This window comes from Natrix helvetica (assembly GCF_964273705.1).
Source record: "Natrix helvetica genome assembly, chromosome: Z".
In the NCBI taxonomy this organism is placed as follows: domain Eukaryota; kingdom Metazoa; phylum Chordata; class Lepidosauria; order Squamata; family Natricidae; genus Natrix; species Natrix helvetica.
In genome coordinates, this window is record NC_138554.1 from 72,903,203 (window position 1) to 72,918,132 (window position 14,930).

The following is a 14,930-nucleotide window of genomic DNA, read 5'->3' on the forward strand; positions in this document are numbered from 1 at the left end:
AAGTTGGGATGGCTCCAAATTGGAAGGATACAGAAAGAGAAAGTGTTTCCAGCTGGTGAGGAATTTTTACCGTTTTAAAAGAGACTGCCTATAAAACACTTAAAGTTAATTTAAATTTGAGAACAGAAGAAATAAGCGGCGGAATTAAGCTTTGAATGGTTTTGGACAGTGGGTTATCTTACTTTTTAAATGCTATGTTCATGGATGGAATTTATGCAAACCTTTTAAAACGAATGGGTTAAGTTTTCTTCTATTTTTTATTATTATTCTTTGTAACATATGGACTAAAATTCTCCTTCTTCATTACTGCAGGGGTTTTTCCCCTTTTCTTCTCTAACTCATTCAAGAATTTGACTTTTTTTTTAACTTGAAATATAAAAAAGATACAAAAGGAAACGAAAATTGTAACAACAGAGGGAAAGAAAAACACTGCTACCCTGGAGGCTGGAGGTTTGTGTATTGGAAACAAAATCTTCCTTACTGATTATTCTGGCTTAGCACTTCAAGGTCTCACTGTTTGTTTACAGAGAGTGATAAGAAGAAAAAAACACAGATGTTCCTTTGAAGTATATCTTTAACCAGAGAAAAGTGAAAATAAGACCTTATTGTGAATTTATGCTTAATCTTGTAAAAACCTTCCAAGCCAGAGCAGCAGTGTTTGTCAGCGGGAGATAATGGCACAATTTCAACAGCAGAAAGAAACTTTAAGCCTGCAAAAGATATTGTTAGAAATTCAGAAATTATCCAACACATTTGAGAGGATGGAGAAGAAGTTGGAAAAACTAGAGTACCTAATAGTAAAATATGATGAAGAAGTTGGAGATGTTTATCAAGTGGAAAAAGTGGTTAGAGTCCTAAAAACCGAAGAGGAAAATGACCATAAAGAAATCAAATCCGCTGATATCTATGGTGATTGGCTTGTGTCTGGAAATGGAAAGAGTGGAACACTGAAAGAGGAATTAAATGGAGGGGAACTCTACCCCAGATGGCAAGATACAGAAGAAGAAAAAACAAACAAATTTATGGCTTTAAAGAGAGAAATTTAGTAGCAACATCATTGATAACTCTACTGACAATTAAAGATAAGCTGATTAAGGAAACAGAAGAAGGGCATCGAAATTACATGAGAGACTTAATAAGCAATGAGTTGCTAAGAGGAGTCCATACAAATTTGATTAAGGAGATGATTAGAGGACTGATACCACAAATGGCAGAAGACATGAGATTGTTTTGCTATTGGAAACATACAAGTTGATAGATGGAAGTGTATAATTTAAAACTAGTTAAACTTAGTGAAATTTAGTGACAATAGATATAGTTAAATAAATAATTGATAATGATAATAATGTATACATATGTATTGTTATGGTAACTAATAATTGGATATGAATATTGAATAGTATCCATGAAAGGAAGATTAGAAATCTTTTTGGTTATATATAAAGGCTAATAAAAAAGAACTAAGTTAAATTTAGTTAAGTTTTGATTATTAGGGGGGGAAATGTTGTGATACAGGATACAATCAAATAAAGGAGGGATAATGATAACAACTACCTGGAAAAAACCACCAAATCCAAAATAAAAGCCTCTCCCATCAGTGAAGAGATCCAGCAAAGAATCATCCCCAGAGATAAATCTTCCAGATGCCCCAAACCCTATGGCCTCCCCAAGATATACAAAGAAGGAACACCACTCAAACCCATAGTCAGCTCCATAGGCTCCCCTCTACAGAATCTTGCCAAATTCCTCGCCAAACAACCCCAACCCTACGCAGAATCCATCACCTCACACGTACAAAACTGACTCCACTTCATAGAAACAGTAAAGAAAGAAAACCTACAACCCAGCGACCTACTCGTGAGTTTCAATGTCATATCCCTCTTCACCCAAGTGCCTATAAAAGAAGCATTGATAGCTATCCAGAACAAACACAATCCCCCTAAACACATCCTGGACCTGACCAACCACTGCCTAACCAACACATACTTCATCCATAATGGACAAAGATTAAAAACAGATAGAAGGAGCACCCATGGGATCACCCCTCTCACACGTCATTGCAAACTTATACATGGAACATTTTGAAACTAACGCCTTAGATAAATCTGAACAAAAACACAAACTCTGGCTTAGATATGTTGATGACACTTTCGTGATTTGGCCACATGGGAAAGAAAAACTGGATAACTTCCTCACACATCTCAACAGTCTGCACCCCAAAATACAATTCACCAGGCTCTCCTCCTTATCAGCTGATAAGGTTCTGTAATGAGCCGAAGGACAGAAAGGGGGAGTAGTGAGCTCCCTCCCATATTTGGGCATACCAGGGGTTATAACACAAATATAAATACATATACATGTACATGTGTATGTGTATATGTATATGTATATGTATGTATGTATACCTATACCTATACCTATACACACACACACACACACACACACACACATATATGCTGGTTTTGTTGTATTCGGGTCTTTTCCCGTGTAGGATTGAGATTGTTTTGGCAATGTTTCGGCAAGATCTCACTTGCCATCTTCAGGCTTGGGCTTAAAATGCAATCGGAGCTGCCATCTTTCTGTAAATCTTGGTGGGAGGGGATGGGGTGCTGGCTTTGTTTCAGTAAGTGGAATGATTGGTTGTGTGGTTGTATCATGATTGGCAGATTGGTGCTGATTGGTGCTGGCTTTGTGTGCATTGTTGTTTTGCATTGTAACGGCCTGGGTGGTGGGTGGTGTTCGTTTGTTGACTAGGGCTGGTTTCCAGATGTTTGGTAGGCGGGAGGTATCATCACGTTTATTCATGTTGTGGGGGTGTTTCTCTATTTCGATGGCTTCCATAATTATTCTCTTGTTGAGGTGTTCTGTTTTGAAGATTAACCTGGCTCCTTCAAAGTTGATTTCATGTCCTGTAGCTTTAAGGTGCTGGAAAAGGGAGGAAGTTTTTTCTTTTTTTCTTACTGCGTTCTTGTGTTCTGTGATGCATGCATTTATTCTCCTGTTCGTTTGTCCTATATATGTTGCTGGGCAGATTTTGCATGGTATTTCATAGACTCCTTGGTTTTCTAGCTGGATTTTGTCTTTGGGGTTTCTTAAGATGTTGGCTATTTTTTGGTTAGTGGTGAAGGCTGTCTTGATATTGTGCTTGTGGAGAATTTTGCTGATTTTATCTGTGGTGCCTTTGATGTAAGGGAGGAGGGTGATGCCATTGTCCTGTTCTGTGTCTTGGTTTTTTTGGGGAGTCTCCTTTTGGATTAGGTTGGTGATTGTTTTTCTTTGGAATCTGTTGGAGATTAATACATTTGTGAGTTTGTGTAATTCAATTTTCAGGTGGTCTTTCTCGGCTAGGCATTCTGGAGATGAGGGTCTTGGCTACAGAGTTGATCTGTGCAGGGTGGTGATGGGATTGTGCATTTAAGTAGCGGTTGGTGTGTGTTTTTTTCTGGTAGATGGTGTGTCCTAGGGAGCCATTGGGTTTTTTGTAGATTAGGACATCCAGAAAGGGAAGTTGGTTGTTTGCTTCTATTTCCATGGTGAATTGTATTTTGGGGTGTAGGCTGTTGAGATGTGTGAGGAAGTTGTCCAGTTTTTCTTTCCCGTGTGGCCAAATCACGAAAGTGTCATCAACATATCTAAGCCAGAGTTTGGGTTTGTGTTCAGATTTGTCTAAGGCGTTGGTTTCAAAATGTTCCAGCACCTTAAAGCTATAGGACATGAAATCAACTTTGAAGGAGCCAGGTTAATCTCCAAAACAGAACGCCTCAATAAGAGAATAATTATGGAAGCCATTGAAATAGAGAAACACCCTCACAACATGAATAAACATGATGATACCTCCCGCCTACCAAACATCTGGAAACCAGCCCTAGTCAACAAATGAACACCACCCACCACCCAGGCCATTACAATACAAAACAACAATGCACACACAGCCAGCACCAATCAGCACCAATCTACCAATCATGATACAACCACACAACCAATCATTCCACTTACTGAAACAAAGCCAGCACCCCATCCCCTCCCACCAAGATTTACAGAAAAACGGCAACTCCGTTCGCATTTTAAGCCTAGCCGACAGCAGCCTGAAGATGGCAAGTGAGATCTTGCTGAAACATTGCCAAGACAATCTCAATCCTACACGGGAAAAGACCCGAATACAACAAAACCAGCATACCTACACCCGTGAAAATCTACGAAAACAAATACATATATATATATATATATATATATATATATATATGTATATGTATATGTATATGTATATGTATATGTATATGTATATGTATATGTATATGTATATGTATATGTATATGTATATGTATATGTATATGTATATGTATATGTATATGTATATGTATATGTATATACGTACGTACGTACGTGTGTGTGTGTGTGTGTGTGTGTGTATACAGTTAGACTATTAAGGATTGGAAATTGTGGGGATCTTAAGATACACTCCTGGGATTGATCAAAGATTGTTAATACTTGGTGTTATTAGTAATCCTACACATTTGGAACATTGAAGGTATGGTGGAATAATGAGAAATTTGTAAAATATTAAATAATAGTATTTAACAAATACAAGGTGTACAGAAATGTTATTTATGTTTAAATGAATCAATTGGAAAATGATAAAGGATTATAAAAAGAGAATAGTATTGTTGAAGTCATATCTATTTGTATTATTGTTGTTTAAAATAGACTTGACTCAGTCAATGCACTGTCTACAAAATAGGTATGGCATGAAAATTAAACTGCAAATAAAAATGTTTTAAAAATACATTTTTCCTATATAGTTTGATTTTAAATATTTTAATTTTTAATTAGAATATGTCTTTTTTAAAGTTTTTCTTGGTTTTGCTCCTGAATTTATGAATCAATTTTAAAAAGTATCCTGGTAAACCAGAATTTCTCTTTATATTTTCAAGAAAATATGGTCACCATAAGCACACAGAGAAAGGCAAAGAATGAGGTGATCCAGAAAGATGGTGTCACAGAGAACAGACAGAGCTTGTTGCCTCTAGCAAATGCCTCTTCCACCTTTTCAAAGCTGTTATGGTCGAGATAGTTCTCACTAAAGCAACAGTTGTCTCTCTCTAGATGCCTCTACTTTAATTTTCAGCTTTTGTTTTTCTAGGCAGAGAAGTGCCACTCTTGGAGGCTCAAGGATGAGTCAGAGCTGTTTTATTTGATGAGGCTTCAAGGCTCTAAGCCATGACATCTTCCCTCTCATTTAAGGAGATCTATCTAAGTCTTCACCTTCAGATATCAGATATCTTCTGTTACAGAAGAAATTGTCTGTGCGTGTGTGTATTCATAGTCTCTGATTGCACATGAGAAGACCAGGTCAGACAGATGTGCAATGTGCCACTCTTTTGTCTCCTGCAGAATCCAGAAATATAAAAACAAAAGATGACATAATCATGTGACTTTCTCCACCAGCATTCACATTTATTGGCTGCAGGTGTGTGTGTTTGTGTGTGTGAGACCCTAACCCTAACCCTAACCCTAACCCTAACCCTAACCCTAAGTCCCTCCCACATTTCAGCAATGCAGGAAACAGAAACTTTATATAGAGGAAGAGGAATATATGAGACCTACAAAGTTACCCCTGCATGCCCCCAAGGGAGTCTGACAACCAAAGAGAATAAGAGTTTGCAGAACAAGCTTTAAATGTTCTTCTTAAACGTTTCTTTAAATGTTTACATTAACACATTTAAAGAAATGTTCTTTAAACCTTTTAATGTAAGTGTGCAGTTGTTGGCTGTGTGCATAACTGAGTTCTGCCATCTAGGATGGCATGCTGCAATTTTGTCTGATTCATATGCAGCTGATCTTTACATTATTCTATGAATAGCAGAGCAAAACTCTTCAGTGCCTAAGGTGTTTGAAGTCTCTTTCTGGAGAAATATGTATGTCTGCATTGCACTTATTTCAAATCCCATTCCATTTTATTTCAACTTGTTCATTAATGAAGTACTTCTATTGCCAATGTGTTGGAAATTCACCCACAGATGTTATGCCTTACTTAATTGAGATTCTGCATCTTGGTCCCTTCAGCATACTTTTGAGCAATGCAAATATTCACCATAATGATTTTGTACATATTTGTATGGCATTAAATATACTTGAAGCTTAATGTGGGTGACAAATCCCAAAACTCATTTGTCAGTTCATGTTTAAGATTTCATACCTCATTAACTGGCAAGGCTATTTATTTCCCTGATTCTCTATTGCTATGTGTTTAAAATTAGACGCAGATTGAAGTAATGTTGATTACTGTCAGGAATAATGAACCATAACATGTAAGGGAAAGCTTAATACAGTTTGGCTTCAACATCCTGACTGGCATAGCGGTTTATTATTCTGCCAGATTTCTTTCTCTATTGTGTTGCAGTGAAGCCTTTGGGATCATTAATCAACAGAAAGTTTTATTGCGTCAAGAAAATATGCCAAAGCCCTTGCTAATTTTTAAAATATTGCCAGGCTATTGATGCAGGAAGATAAAATGGTTATTGCTTTGAATCAACACTTCCTTCTTGGAGACTGTTTTTTAATATTAGCATCATAGCTACTATCGTGTTTCCAGGAAATAAGACAGGGTCTTATTTTCTTTTGACCCCCAAAATAAGCAATTAGTCTTATTTTCAGAGAGGTGTTATTATTTTTGAGGTACAGGAGGAGGCAAGCATGGTCACCTCATGGCTGCTGCTGTGTTGTAATATTTTCAGGAAGGGCTTACTTTTGGAGGAGAAATAATTTTAGCGCATGTGCTCAAAAACCCGATTGGGCTTATTATCCAGGGAGGTCTTATTTGCAAGGAAACAGGATATTGTATAAGTATTGTGAAGTAAACTGGTGAGAAAAAAATAGTAACACATTATCAAAATGAGATGAATATCGATAATGTCAAAGCAATGTAATCACTCAACTGATATTTGTTGAGATCTGCTCAAAGTAACAATGAGTTATCCTGTTTGTCACTTGCAGGTGCTTCAGAAACTAGGCAAAGCTGATGAAACAAAAGATGAACAGTTTGAAGAGTATGTTCAGAACTTCAAACGGCAAGAGGTAGGAGGTTTTTGTTGATTTGATTATCATATAAGTTATTAATTCATTAGATCTTAACCCATAGACTAACAAATACATTAACTAGAAATATGTTTGTATGTAATTTATTCTATGTTTAGGTACTTAATTGCTTCTTGTCCTACCCTCAGGTGCTTTGGAGAATAGCATGACTCCCTCTTCTTTGTAGCAGACCCTGAGATAGTGGAACACTGCTATCATGTCTCCCCTTGTCCTTCTTTTCAACTAGACATATCCAGTTTCTGCAACTGTTCTTCATATGTTTTATCCTCAAGTCCCCTAATCATCTTTGTTGCTCTTCTCCGCACTCTTTCTAGAGTCTTGACATCTTTTTTTACATCATGGCGATCAAAACTGAATGCAGTATTCCAAGTGTGGCTTTACCAAGGCATTATAAAGTGGTATTAACACTTCACGTGATCTTTATTCTATCCCTCTGTTTATGCAGCCTAGAAGTGTGATGGCTTTTTTGGCAGCTGCTGCATACTGCTGGCTCATATTTAAATGGTTGTCCACTAGATGTAAGGGCATCCCAGATGGCATCATAAACATTCCCCCAAAAGGTGATGGGATCTCAGGCATTTCAGCACCAGGAAACCAGATGTAAAATATCAGTTGTCACAGGCAGTGCTAATAAATTGACTCCAAGGCCCCCCTCCTCCCAATTTAATGGCAGTATCATTTTTAGGGATCTGACATGCTGCTGTTCTTTAGAAAAAGGAGAGATCCACCTGTGAAAAGATAGAAACAGAAATTCCATCATAGCATTTTAACAAGATTTGTCAGGGTATAGGGAGTGAATTTTTTTCAATAAGGTAGGGGCCCTAACATGGTGTTTAGCTACCCATTCATTTTGGGATGAAGGTAAATGCTTCCAAGCAACTAATTATTGGGTCTTCCACCTGTGGATCCTAGAGTCCAGGATTTCCTTGATTTCAAAGTATTGTTCACCTTCTATCACAATAGGAACAGGTGGTGTAGGTGCAGGTGGTCTGAGTGGTGAGGTTACTTCTCGTTTGAGTAAACTAATGTGAAATACTGGGTGGACCTGCCTGAGTGTCTTTGGAAGGAGTAATTCTACTGTTACTGGGTTGATGACTTTAGATATAGGGAAAGGTCCAATGAAATTTGGCCCTAATTTCTTTGATGGTTGCAATGATTCCAGGAATGTTGTAGATAAGTATACTCTATCTCCAACATGGAAAGGTTTGGGTTCCACTCTTTTCTTGTCAGCTTGAATTTTAAAAGCCGCTCTAGCTTCCTCTAAAGCTAATCTAACTTCTGGCCATGTCTCCTTAAGTGAGGGGATAGTGGGTTCTTCTGTGGGTAGTTCAGGCATGGGGCTGAAATCCTGGCCTGTTGCTACTCTAAAAGAGGTGAAACCAGTGCTTGAGTGCACAGCATTATTGAAGGCCACTTCAGCAAAGGTAGAAGATCAGTCCAGTTATCCTGTTGAAAATTAATAAAACTTCTTAGATATTGTTCTAGGACCGAGTTCAATTTTTCAGTTCGCTCCTTAGTCTGGGTGTGGTGTGACGAGTTCAATCCTTGGGTGGTGCCAAATAAAGTTAAAAATGCCCTCCAAAATTTTAAGGTGAATTGGACCCCTCTGTCAGAGATGATTCTCTGAGGAGCTCCATGAAGGTGATAAATGTGTGTCAGGAATAACTTGGCTACACTTTTGGCAGTTGGGATTGTTTGGCAAAGTATAAAATGTTCCTTTTTTGAAAACAGGTCTGTTACAATCCAAATGACAGTATTCCTTGCACTTTCTGGTAGTTCTATAATAAAGTCCATCACAATCTCTTTCCAGAGTGCTGAAGGTTCAGCTACCTTCTGTAATAGCCCTGGGATTTTCCCTTGGCGTCTTTTAGCTGCCGCACAAATAGGGCAGATAACTACATAGCTCTCTATGTCCTTTTTAAATAATGAACACCAAATTGCCTTTTAATTAGGTGTAAAGTTTTCACAAAACCAAAGTGTCCAGCTAATTTGGAGTCATGGCACCTTGCCATTAAGTGCAGTCTTTGGCTAGCTGGAACATAAACTTCCCTCCCACCCGAGCTAAGTTATCTTTCACCAGGCAGCTGGATTTGTGGCTCAAAAACCACTCATCGGTGGCTAAAGCTTGTTTAAAAGTTTGGGTGTGTCATTGTCCATCAAAGTTTCTTGTTTTGCCTGGGATCTGGTGGTTACTTTAGCGGCTAGTTGATTGTTTTGTATCATAGTTTCATTACATCTGAGCGTAAATTCAAATAATTTAAAGTACTGAGCCCATCGTACTTGTTTTGGAGAGAGTTTCCTTGTGGTCTTTAGGGCTTCTAAATTTTTATGATCCGTCCAAACTTCAAAAGGGATCTTACTCCCCTCTAGGAAATGCCTCCAGGTTAAAATGTTCTGCTTTGGTCTCAGTATATAGCAAAATGTCATCTAAGTATACCAAACAGCCCTTATATAAATGCTCATGTAGCACTTCATTTATTAATTGCATAAATACTGCAGGGGCCCCTTGTAGCCCAAATGGGAGCACTTTGAATTGATAGCATCCAAGAGGGGTGTTAAATGCCATTTTCCATTCATCTCCCTCTTTAATTCTGATATGTAGTAAACCTCCCTTAAATCCAATCCCTTAAATTGAAAAAAAATCCCTTTAGTGAGGTGTGCTAGCATGGCTTTCATGAGGGGGAGGGAGTACATGTTCTCCACACTGATCGTATTTAAGTTCCTAAAATCTACACAGAGACGTTTAGAGCCATCTTTTTCTTCTCTAAATAACACTGGGGCTGCAATTTTTGGTTCGGCTGGCTCAATGAAACCCTTTGCTAGGTTTTTCTCAATGAATGTCCTCAGTTCTTCCAGCTCCCTCGGGGACATGCTATACTTCTTGGGTTTAGGGAGTTTGGCACTGGGTAGGATTTCTATCACACAATCAGTGGAGCAGTTGCGGGGGGAGCTCATCAGAGACTTTTTTGCTAAAAACCTCAGCCAAGTCTTTGTATTCTTTGGGTATGCCCTGGGTTGGCATAGTGTAAGCGGGCATTGCTGTTTCTTGGTGCTCTGCCCCCTCAGTTTCTTTTTGTGGATTCTCAGCAAAAGTCACGTGCATCTGAATTCTTATGGTGCCTTGCTTCCAATTAATTTTGGAGTTCCATTTTTTCAGCCATGCAAGACCCAAAACTAGTGGTCATTCCATGCCAGGCACCACTATAAATGTAAGTATTTCCTCATGGTTTCCAATGCCTATCTGTAGAGGCTCAGTGGCAAATGAATCTGGCTCCCCCCTGCTATTGACCCATCTAGTTGGCAAAAAGCTATGGGGCTTTTCAGCTTCCTTACATTAATCCTCAACTTTCTTACCAGGGTTGGGCTGATCAAACAGCGGGTGCACCCTGAGTCCACCAAAGCAGATATTTTTATCCCCCTCTCCCAGATGGGGATAAACAGTCTTAGGGGGAGGTTAAGTGGTTTAATTGGTTTGCTTACCAGTAGTTCATCTTCTGGATTGCTTCTGGATGAGTATGGTTCCTCCTGCTGAGAAGCCAGGGTTTCCACTTCAAAGAGGGGAGGGGGTGGAGATTCTATGATCTCCCTGCTCCCATCTCCTTCCCAGTCTGGCCAGGTCTCATAGGTTTCTCCCCCCCCCCCATGGGCACTCTGGTTTCCTTGCCATTGCTTGAAAATGGAATTCTGCAGCTCGATGCCCCTCCTTTCCATACTTGAAATAGGCGGAGGTTTTTGGAGAAGATGCTGTTTGCAGATTGAAAGGCTCTTGCTTCCATTGGGTTGGGGATTTCTTCCACATTCGCTCCACTTGGTACTGGTTCCTGGCCATGTCGATCTCTGCCTCTTCCGCAGTGAGATACCACTCGTGTAAGTGGTTCGGTTTGCCTCGGGCTATGCAGGCATTGTAGAGGTCATCACTCAGCCCATCCTTGAACCAGCTTCCCAAGATATCTCCTGGCCAGTTCACACAACACCCTAGGTCTCGGAATTCTTCGAACTGGCCGGTGTCCCTGCTTCACAACTTTAATGCAGTTGTGTGCTTTGCGGTCTGTGAGGGGTCCTCGAAATGTTGTTGCAGGGCCATCATGAAACAGTTGAAGTCCCACAGTTCTGGCGCATTGGCATCATGTAGAGACACCATCCATCTGGTGGTGGCTCCTTCCAGGGCTAGGGTAACCACTCGCACTCAGGATCCTTGGATTTAAAAATCACGCCCATATTCTTGCATGTAGGTGAGCACATGTGCCACAAAGAATCCCAATTTTTTCGGGTTCCCATCAAACTTTATTCCAAGGGAAGGAGTTTTTCTTTCTAATTGCAGGTTTTGGGGTTGGTTGGGAATGGCCCCCAATCCATGCACCAACTGGGGGGGGGAGGGTTTGCTGGGTTCCTTGCTGTCACTGCTGTGCCATCTGCTAGATCAGCAGGTCCCAGAGGGGGGTTAGCCCCCCCTTGCATCATCCCCAGCTGACGCCCTTCCAACACCCCTTGGTTGTCTTTCTGGCTCCCCCTGGATGTTGAGAATTTCCAAAATCTCCATCACCAACTGGATTACATGTCTCTTCAGATGGTCCTCTCTCAGTGAGGCTTCATTTAGTTCCACCTGGTCAGACGGGGCTTCTATTCCCCAATTTCCAATTTCCACCCCGGTTTTTGGTTACCATGGGTGAGAGTGACTCCTCTGGCCCTCCCATTTCAGCTGTCTTTTGTCCCGATGCTGATTGACCAGTGGGGCTATTTGGGACCCTTCAGGTTCATTTCATCCTCTCTGACAGGATACATGGAGCAGGCCTCCAGGTGGGGGGGGGGAGGTTGACGTCTCCCTCCAGCATTCAGCTTCCCCTTGTTCACTGTTTTGCTCGGACATGATTTGCACGGTCCCCTCGGTAGAGGAAATGTTGCTTCTCTGGGTTGACCGTTTTGCAGAGATGTTGCTTTATGTAAGGGCTCCTCTCCTAACTTAAGAAAGTGAAGACTCATGAAACGGAGTATTTCAAAAGGAACCTTTTATTAATAAGAGTGGAAGCCATTAAAGTCAAAGCAACATTTGAATCCCCTTAGGCAATGCAAGTAGAATTAAAGCAGTAGAGACCCCTCCCATTTGTTAGAATGCAGATTCTAGCCAATACACAAGTGTGAAGATGTTTCCTTTATCAACTGCCCTGAGAGCCGAATAAACATACATCCCCATAGCTATCTTCTGTTACACAGTAAAGTGCAATGTCCCAGATGGTCATCATAAACGTTCCCCCAAAGGTAATGGGATCTCAGGCATTTCGGCACCAGGAAACCAGTTGTAAAATTTCAGTTGTCACAAGCACTGCTAATAAAGTGACTCCAAGGCCCCCCTCCCAATTGAATGGCAGTATCACTTTTAGGGTTCTGACACTATGATTCCAAGATCCCTCTCATAGTTACTACTATTGAGCAAGGTACTACATATACTGTACCTGTGCATTTTGTTTTTCTTGCCTAGATGTAGAACCTTACTTTTTTCACCATTGAATTTCATTTCGTTGGATTGTGTCCAGTGTTCAAGTCTGTCAAGATCCATCTGTATCTTAAGCATTGGCTATTCCTGCCAGCTTGGTGTCATCTGCAATTGTCTATTCCCTTGTTTAAGAAGATGTTGAAGAGTACTAGGCCTAAAACAGAGCTTTGGGGTACTCAATTGCATACTTCCTACCATGCACATGCACTTCCATTGAGGACTACATGTTGAGCATGGTTGGTGATGCTGTCTAACCCACATTTTTCTACTTTATCTAGTATAGGTTATGGCCCACCTTATCAAATGCCTTACTGAAGTCCAAGTAAATTATATCGACAGCATTCCTCTGGTCCATAAATTTTGTCACATCATCAAAGAATGCAATAAGATTAGTCTGGCATGATCTGTTTTTGACAAACCCATGTTGGCTTTTGATTATTATTTTCTTTGCTTCTAGATGTTCACGGAATCGTTCCTTGATTATCTTTTCCAGAATCTTCCCTGGTATTGAGGTCAGGTTGATAGGTCTGTAGATTCCTGGATATATTCCCCCGCCCACTTTTGAAGATGGGAACTACATCTTTAGAGGATTTTCCAGTCCTCTGGTAATTTCCCATGCTCCAGGATCTTTGAAAGAGATAGCAATCAAAATTATTGCTAAATGAATGGTTGTAAGCTGAGGACAACCTGTATTTTCTATTATCTGCCTTTTTAGAATCATCTGCATTCAAACAAAACGCTTTAGTGACAATTTGTATTAAAGAGTGAGTGTGAAATAGATTACTTTGTTCTGTATCTCTATTATAATAGAGATAATGTGTATATCATGCTTCATATATTTATCTCAAGCATCCTTCTAAGGTAATTCTGAAAATTATTACTATTGTCATTATTATGATTTACTGCACAGTCAGCCAGATGTGCAGATTGGATTTGGCATTTTTGTCTACTATCAATCCTTCCCAAAGATCTGGGGTAGGCTGATTTCGTGTTTGATAATGTTATAGATATTGTCAAAGAATGTAAGCTGTACAGAATAAAGCTGTCTTTTACAATTGACCAATGGTGAATTTGTTAATGCCAATTATTATTATAAGCCATCACATAGTCAGCCAGATGTTCAGATTGGATTTGGCATTTTTTGTTTTTCCCCCCCCTCCTTCTTTTTCTTCTTTCTTCTCTTCCTTCTTTCCTTCCTCATTCCTCCCTCCTTCTCCTTCTTTTCTTCCTCCTTCTCCTCCTCCCTCCCACCTCCTCCCCTGCCCCTATCATTAGCATCAGCATCATCAAATATTTACATTCACTTGGACAAAGTGCTTTTTCTCAGTTTTGGTCTAACTCAGGAATGGGCAATTAACTTTCCTAAGGAGCCACATGAGGAACTGGGACTGCTGTGGAGGACAAACCAATAGCTCCTGGCTTCCCTTCACCTACTTGCCCACACTTAGACCAAAGCAATAGTGGGTGGCCAAGCCTGGTTCCCCTCACACAGTGATTGCTGTCACCACCTCAGACTGTTCCTGGTGAGGGGCAAACACTACACATTTGCAGAAAAACACCTTTTCTCTTCACCCTCCTGCAGCTACCTGCCAACGGAAGGAATGCAAATGGACATGCAAAGCTGGACCCAACTCAGTTTCTTCTCCCACCTTTTGCAGCAAACTTATTTACATTTGATTTCTAATTTCCAACTGATCCCACAGAGCTGTAATGTTCATGACTGGAATACATTACATATTGGAATTTGATAAAAATGAAAACAGCCCCCATACTTGTATTTAATCTAGCAGATGACAGAACTCACAAGCACCTTAATTTAATGGCTTTCTTTTCTTCTTTAAAAAGAGGTCATGGAGCATATCTGTGTTTAACAGCCTGTACTAATTGTATTTATTTCAATTTTTCTTTTTAATCAACCAAACATAATTGATTTGTGAGTGTTTGTAAAAAAGGAGACTCTCTGATTAGGCTCTTCTGATGTTCCCAGAATCTCTTGTATGGTTCAGGCCAACTGAAGCACTTCAGTGGAAATATATGCTCAGGCAATGTCTAAGAAATATTAATTGTGGTCTTTCTAACAGCTTCCTCTATTGTCCACCTTTCAAGGCATCAATGTAAATATTATGTTAAGAGATGCAAACTGCAGTTGTCTGAAAGCTTCACTCCAGTAATACTTAAATTAGGAGGAGGAGGAGGAGCTTCCTGGAGGATGGCGGTCAGCCTCTGAGCTCCGTGTTTTTTCGGGGCTCTTTTTGACCGGGCTGGGTGCTGCTGGTCCTTAGATGAACTGGAGGACCACGAACCTACCCAAGGACCACCCTGGCTTATTTCAGGACCCTAGTGG

The 14,930-nt window shown here is 40.0% G+C and overlaps 1 protein-coding gene across 9 annotated transcripts in view; it reads left to right on the forward strand.

Annotated features, from left to right (window-relative positions):
* Window positions 1–14,930, forward strand: part of AMPH (amphiphysin) — a 180,185-nt gene that overhangs the window by 29,603 nt on the left and 135,652 nt on the right. For all 9 annotated transcript variants that reach the window (XM_081932577.1, XM_081932578.1, XM_081932579.1 and 6 more), the window contains exon 2: window positions 6,994–7,074. In XM_081932577.1, the coding sequence (XP_081788703.1) occupies window positions 6,994–7,074 (81 nt within the window). The remainder of the gene's footprint in view (window positions 1–6,993; window positions 7,075–14,930) is intronic.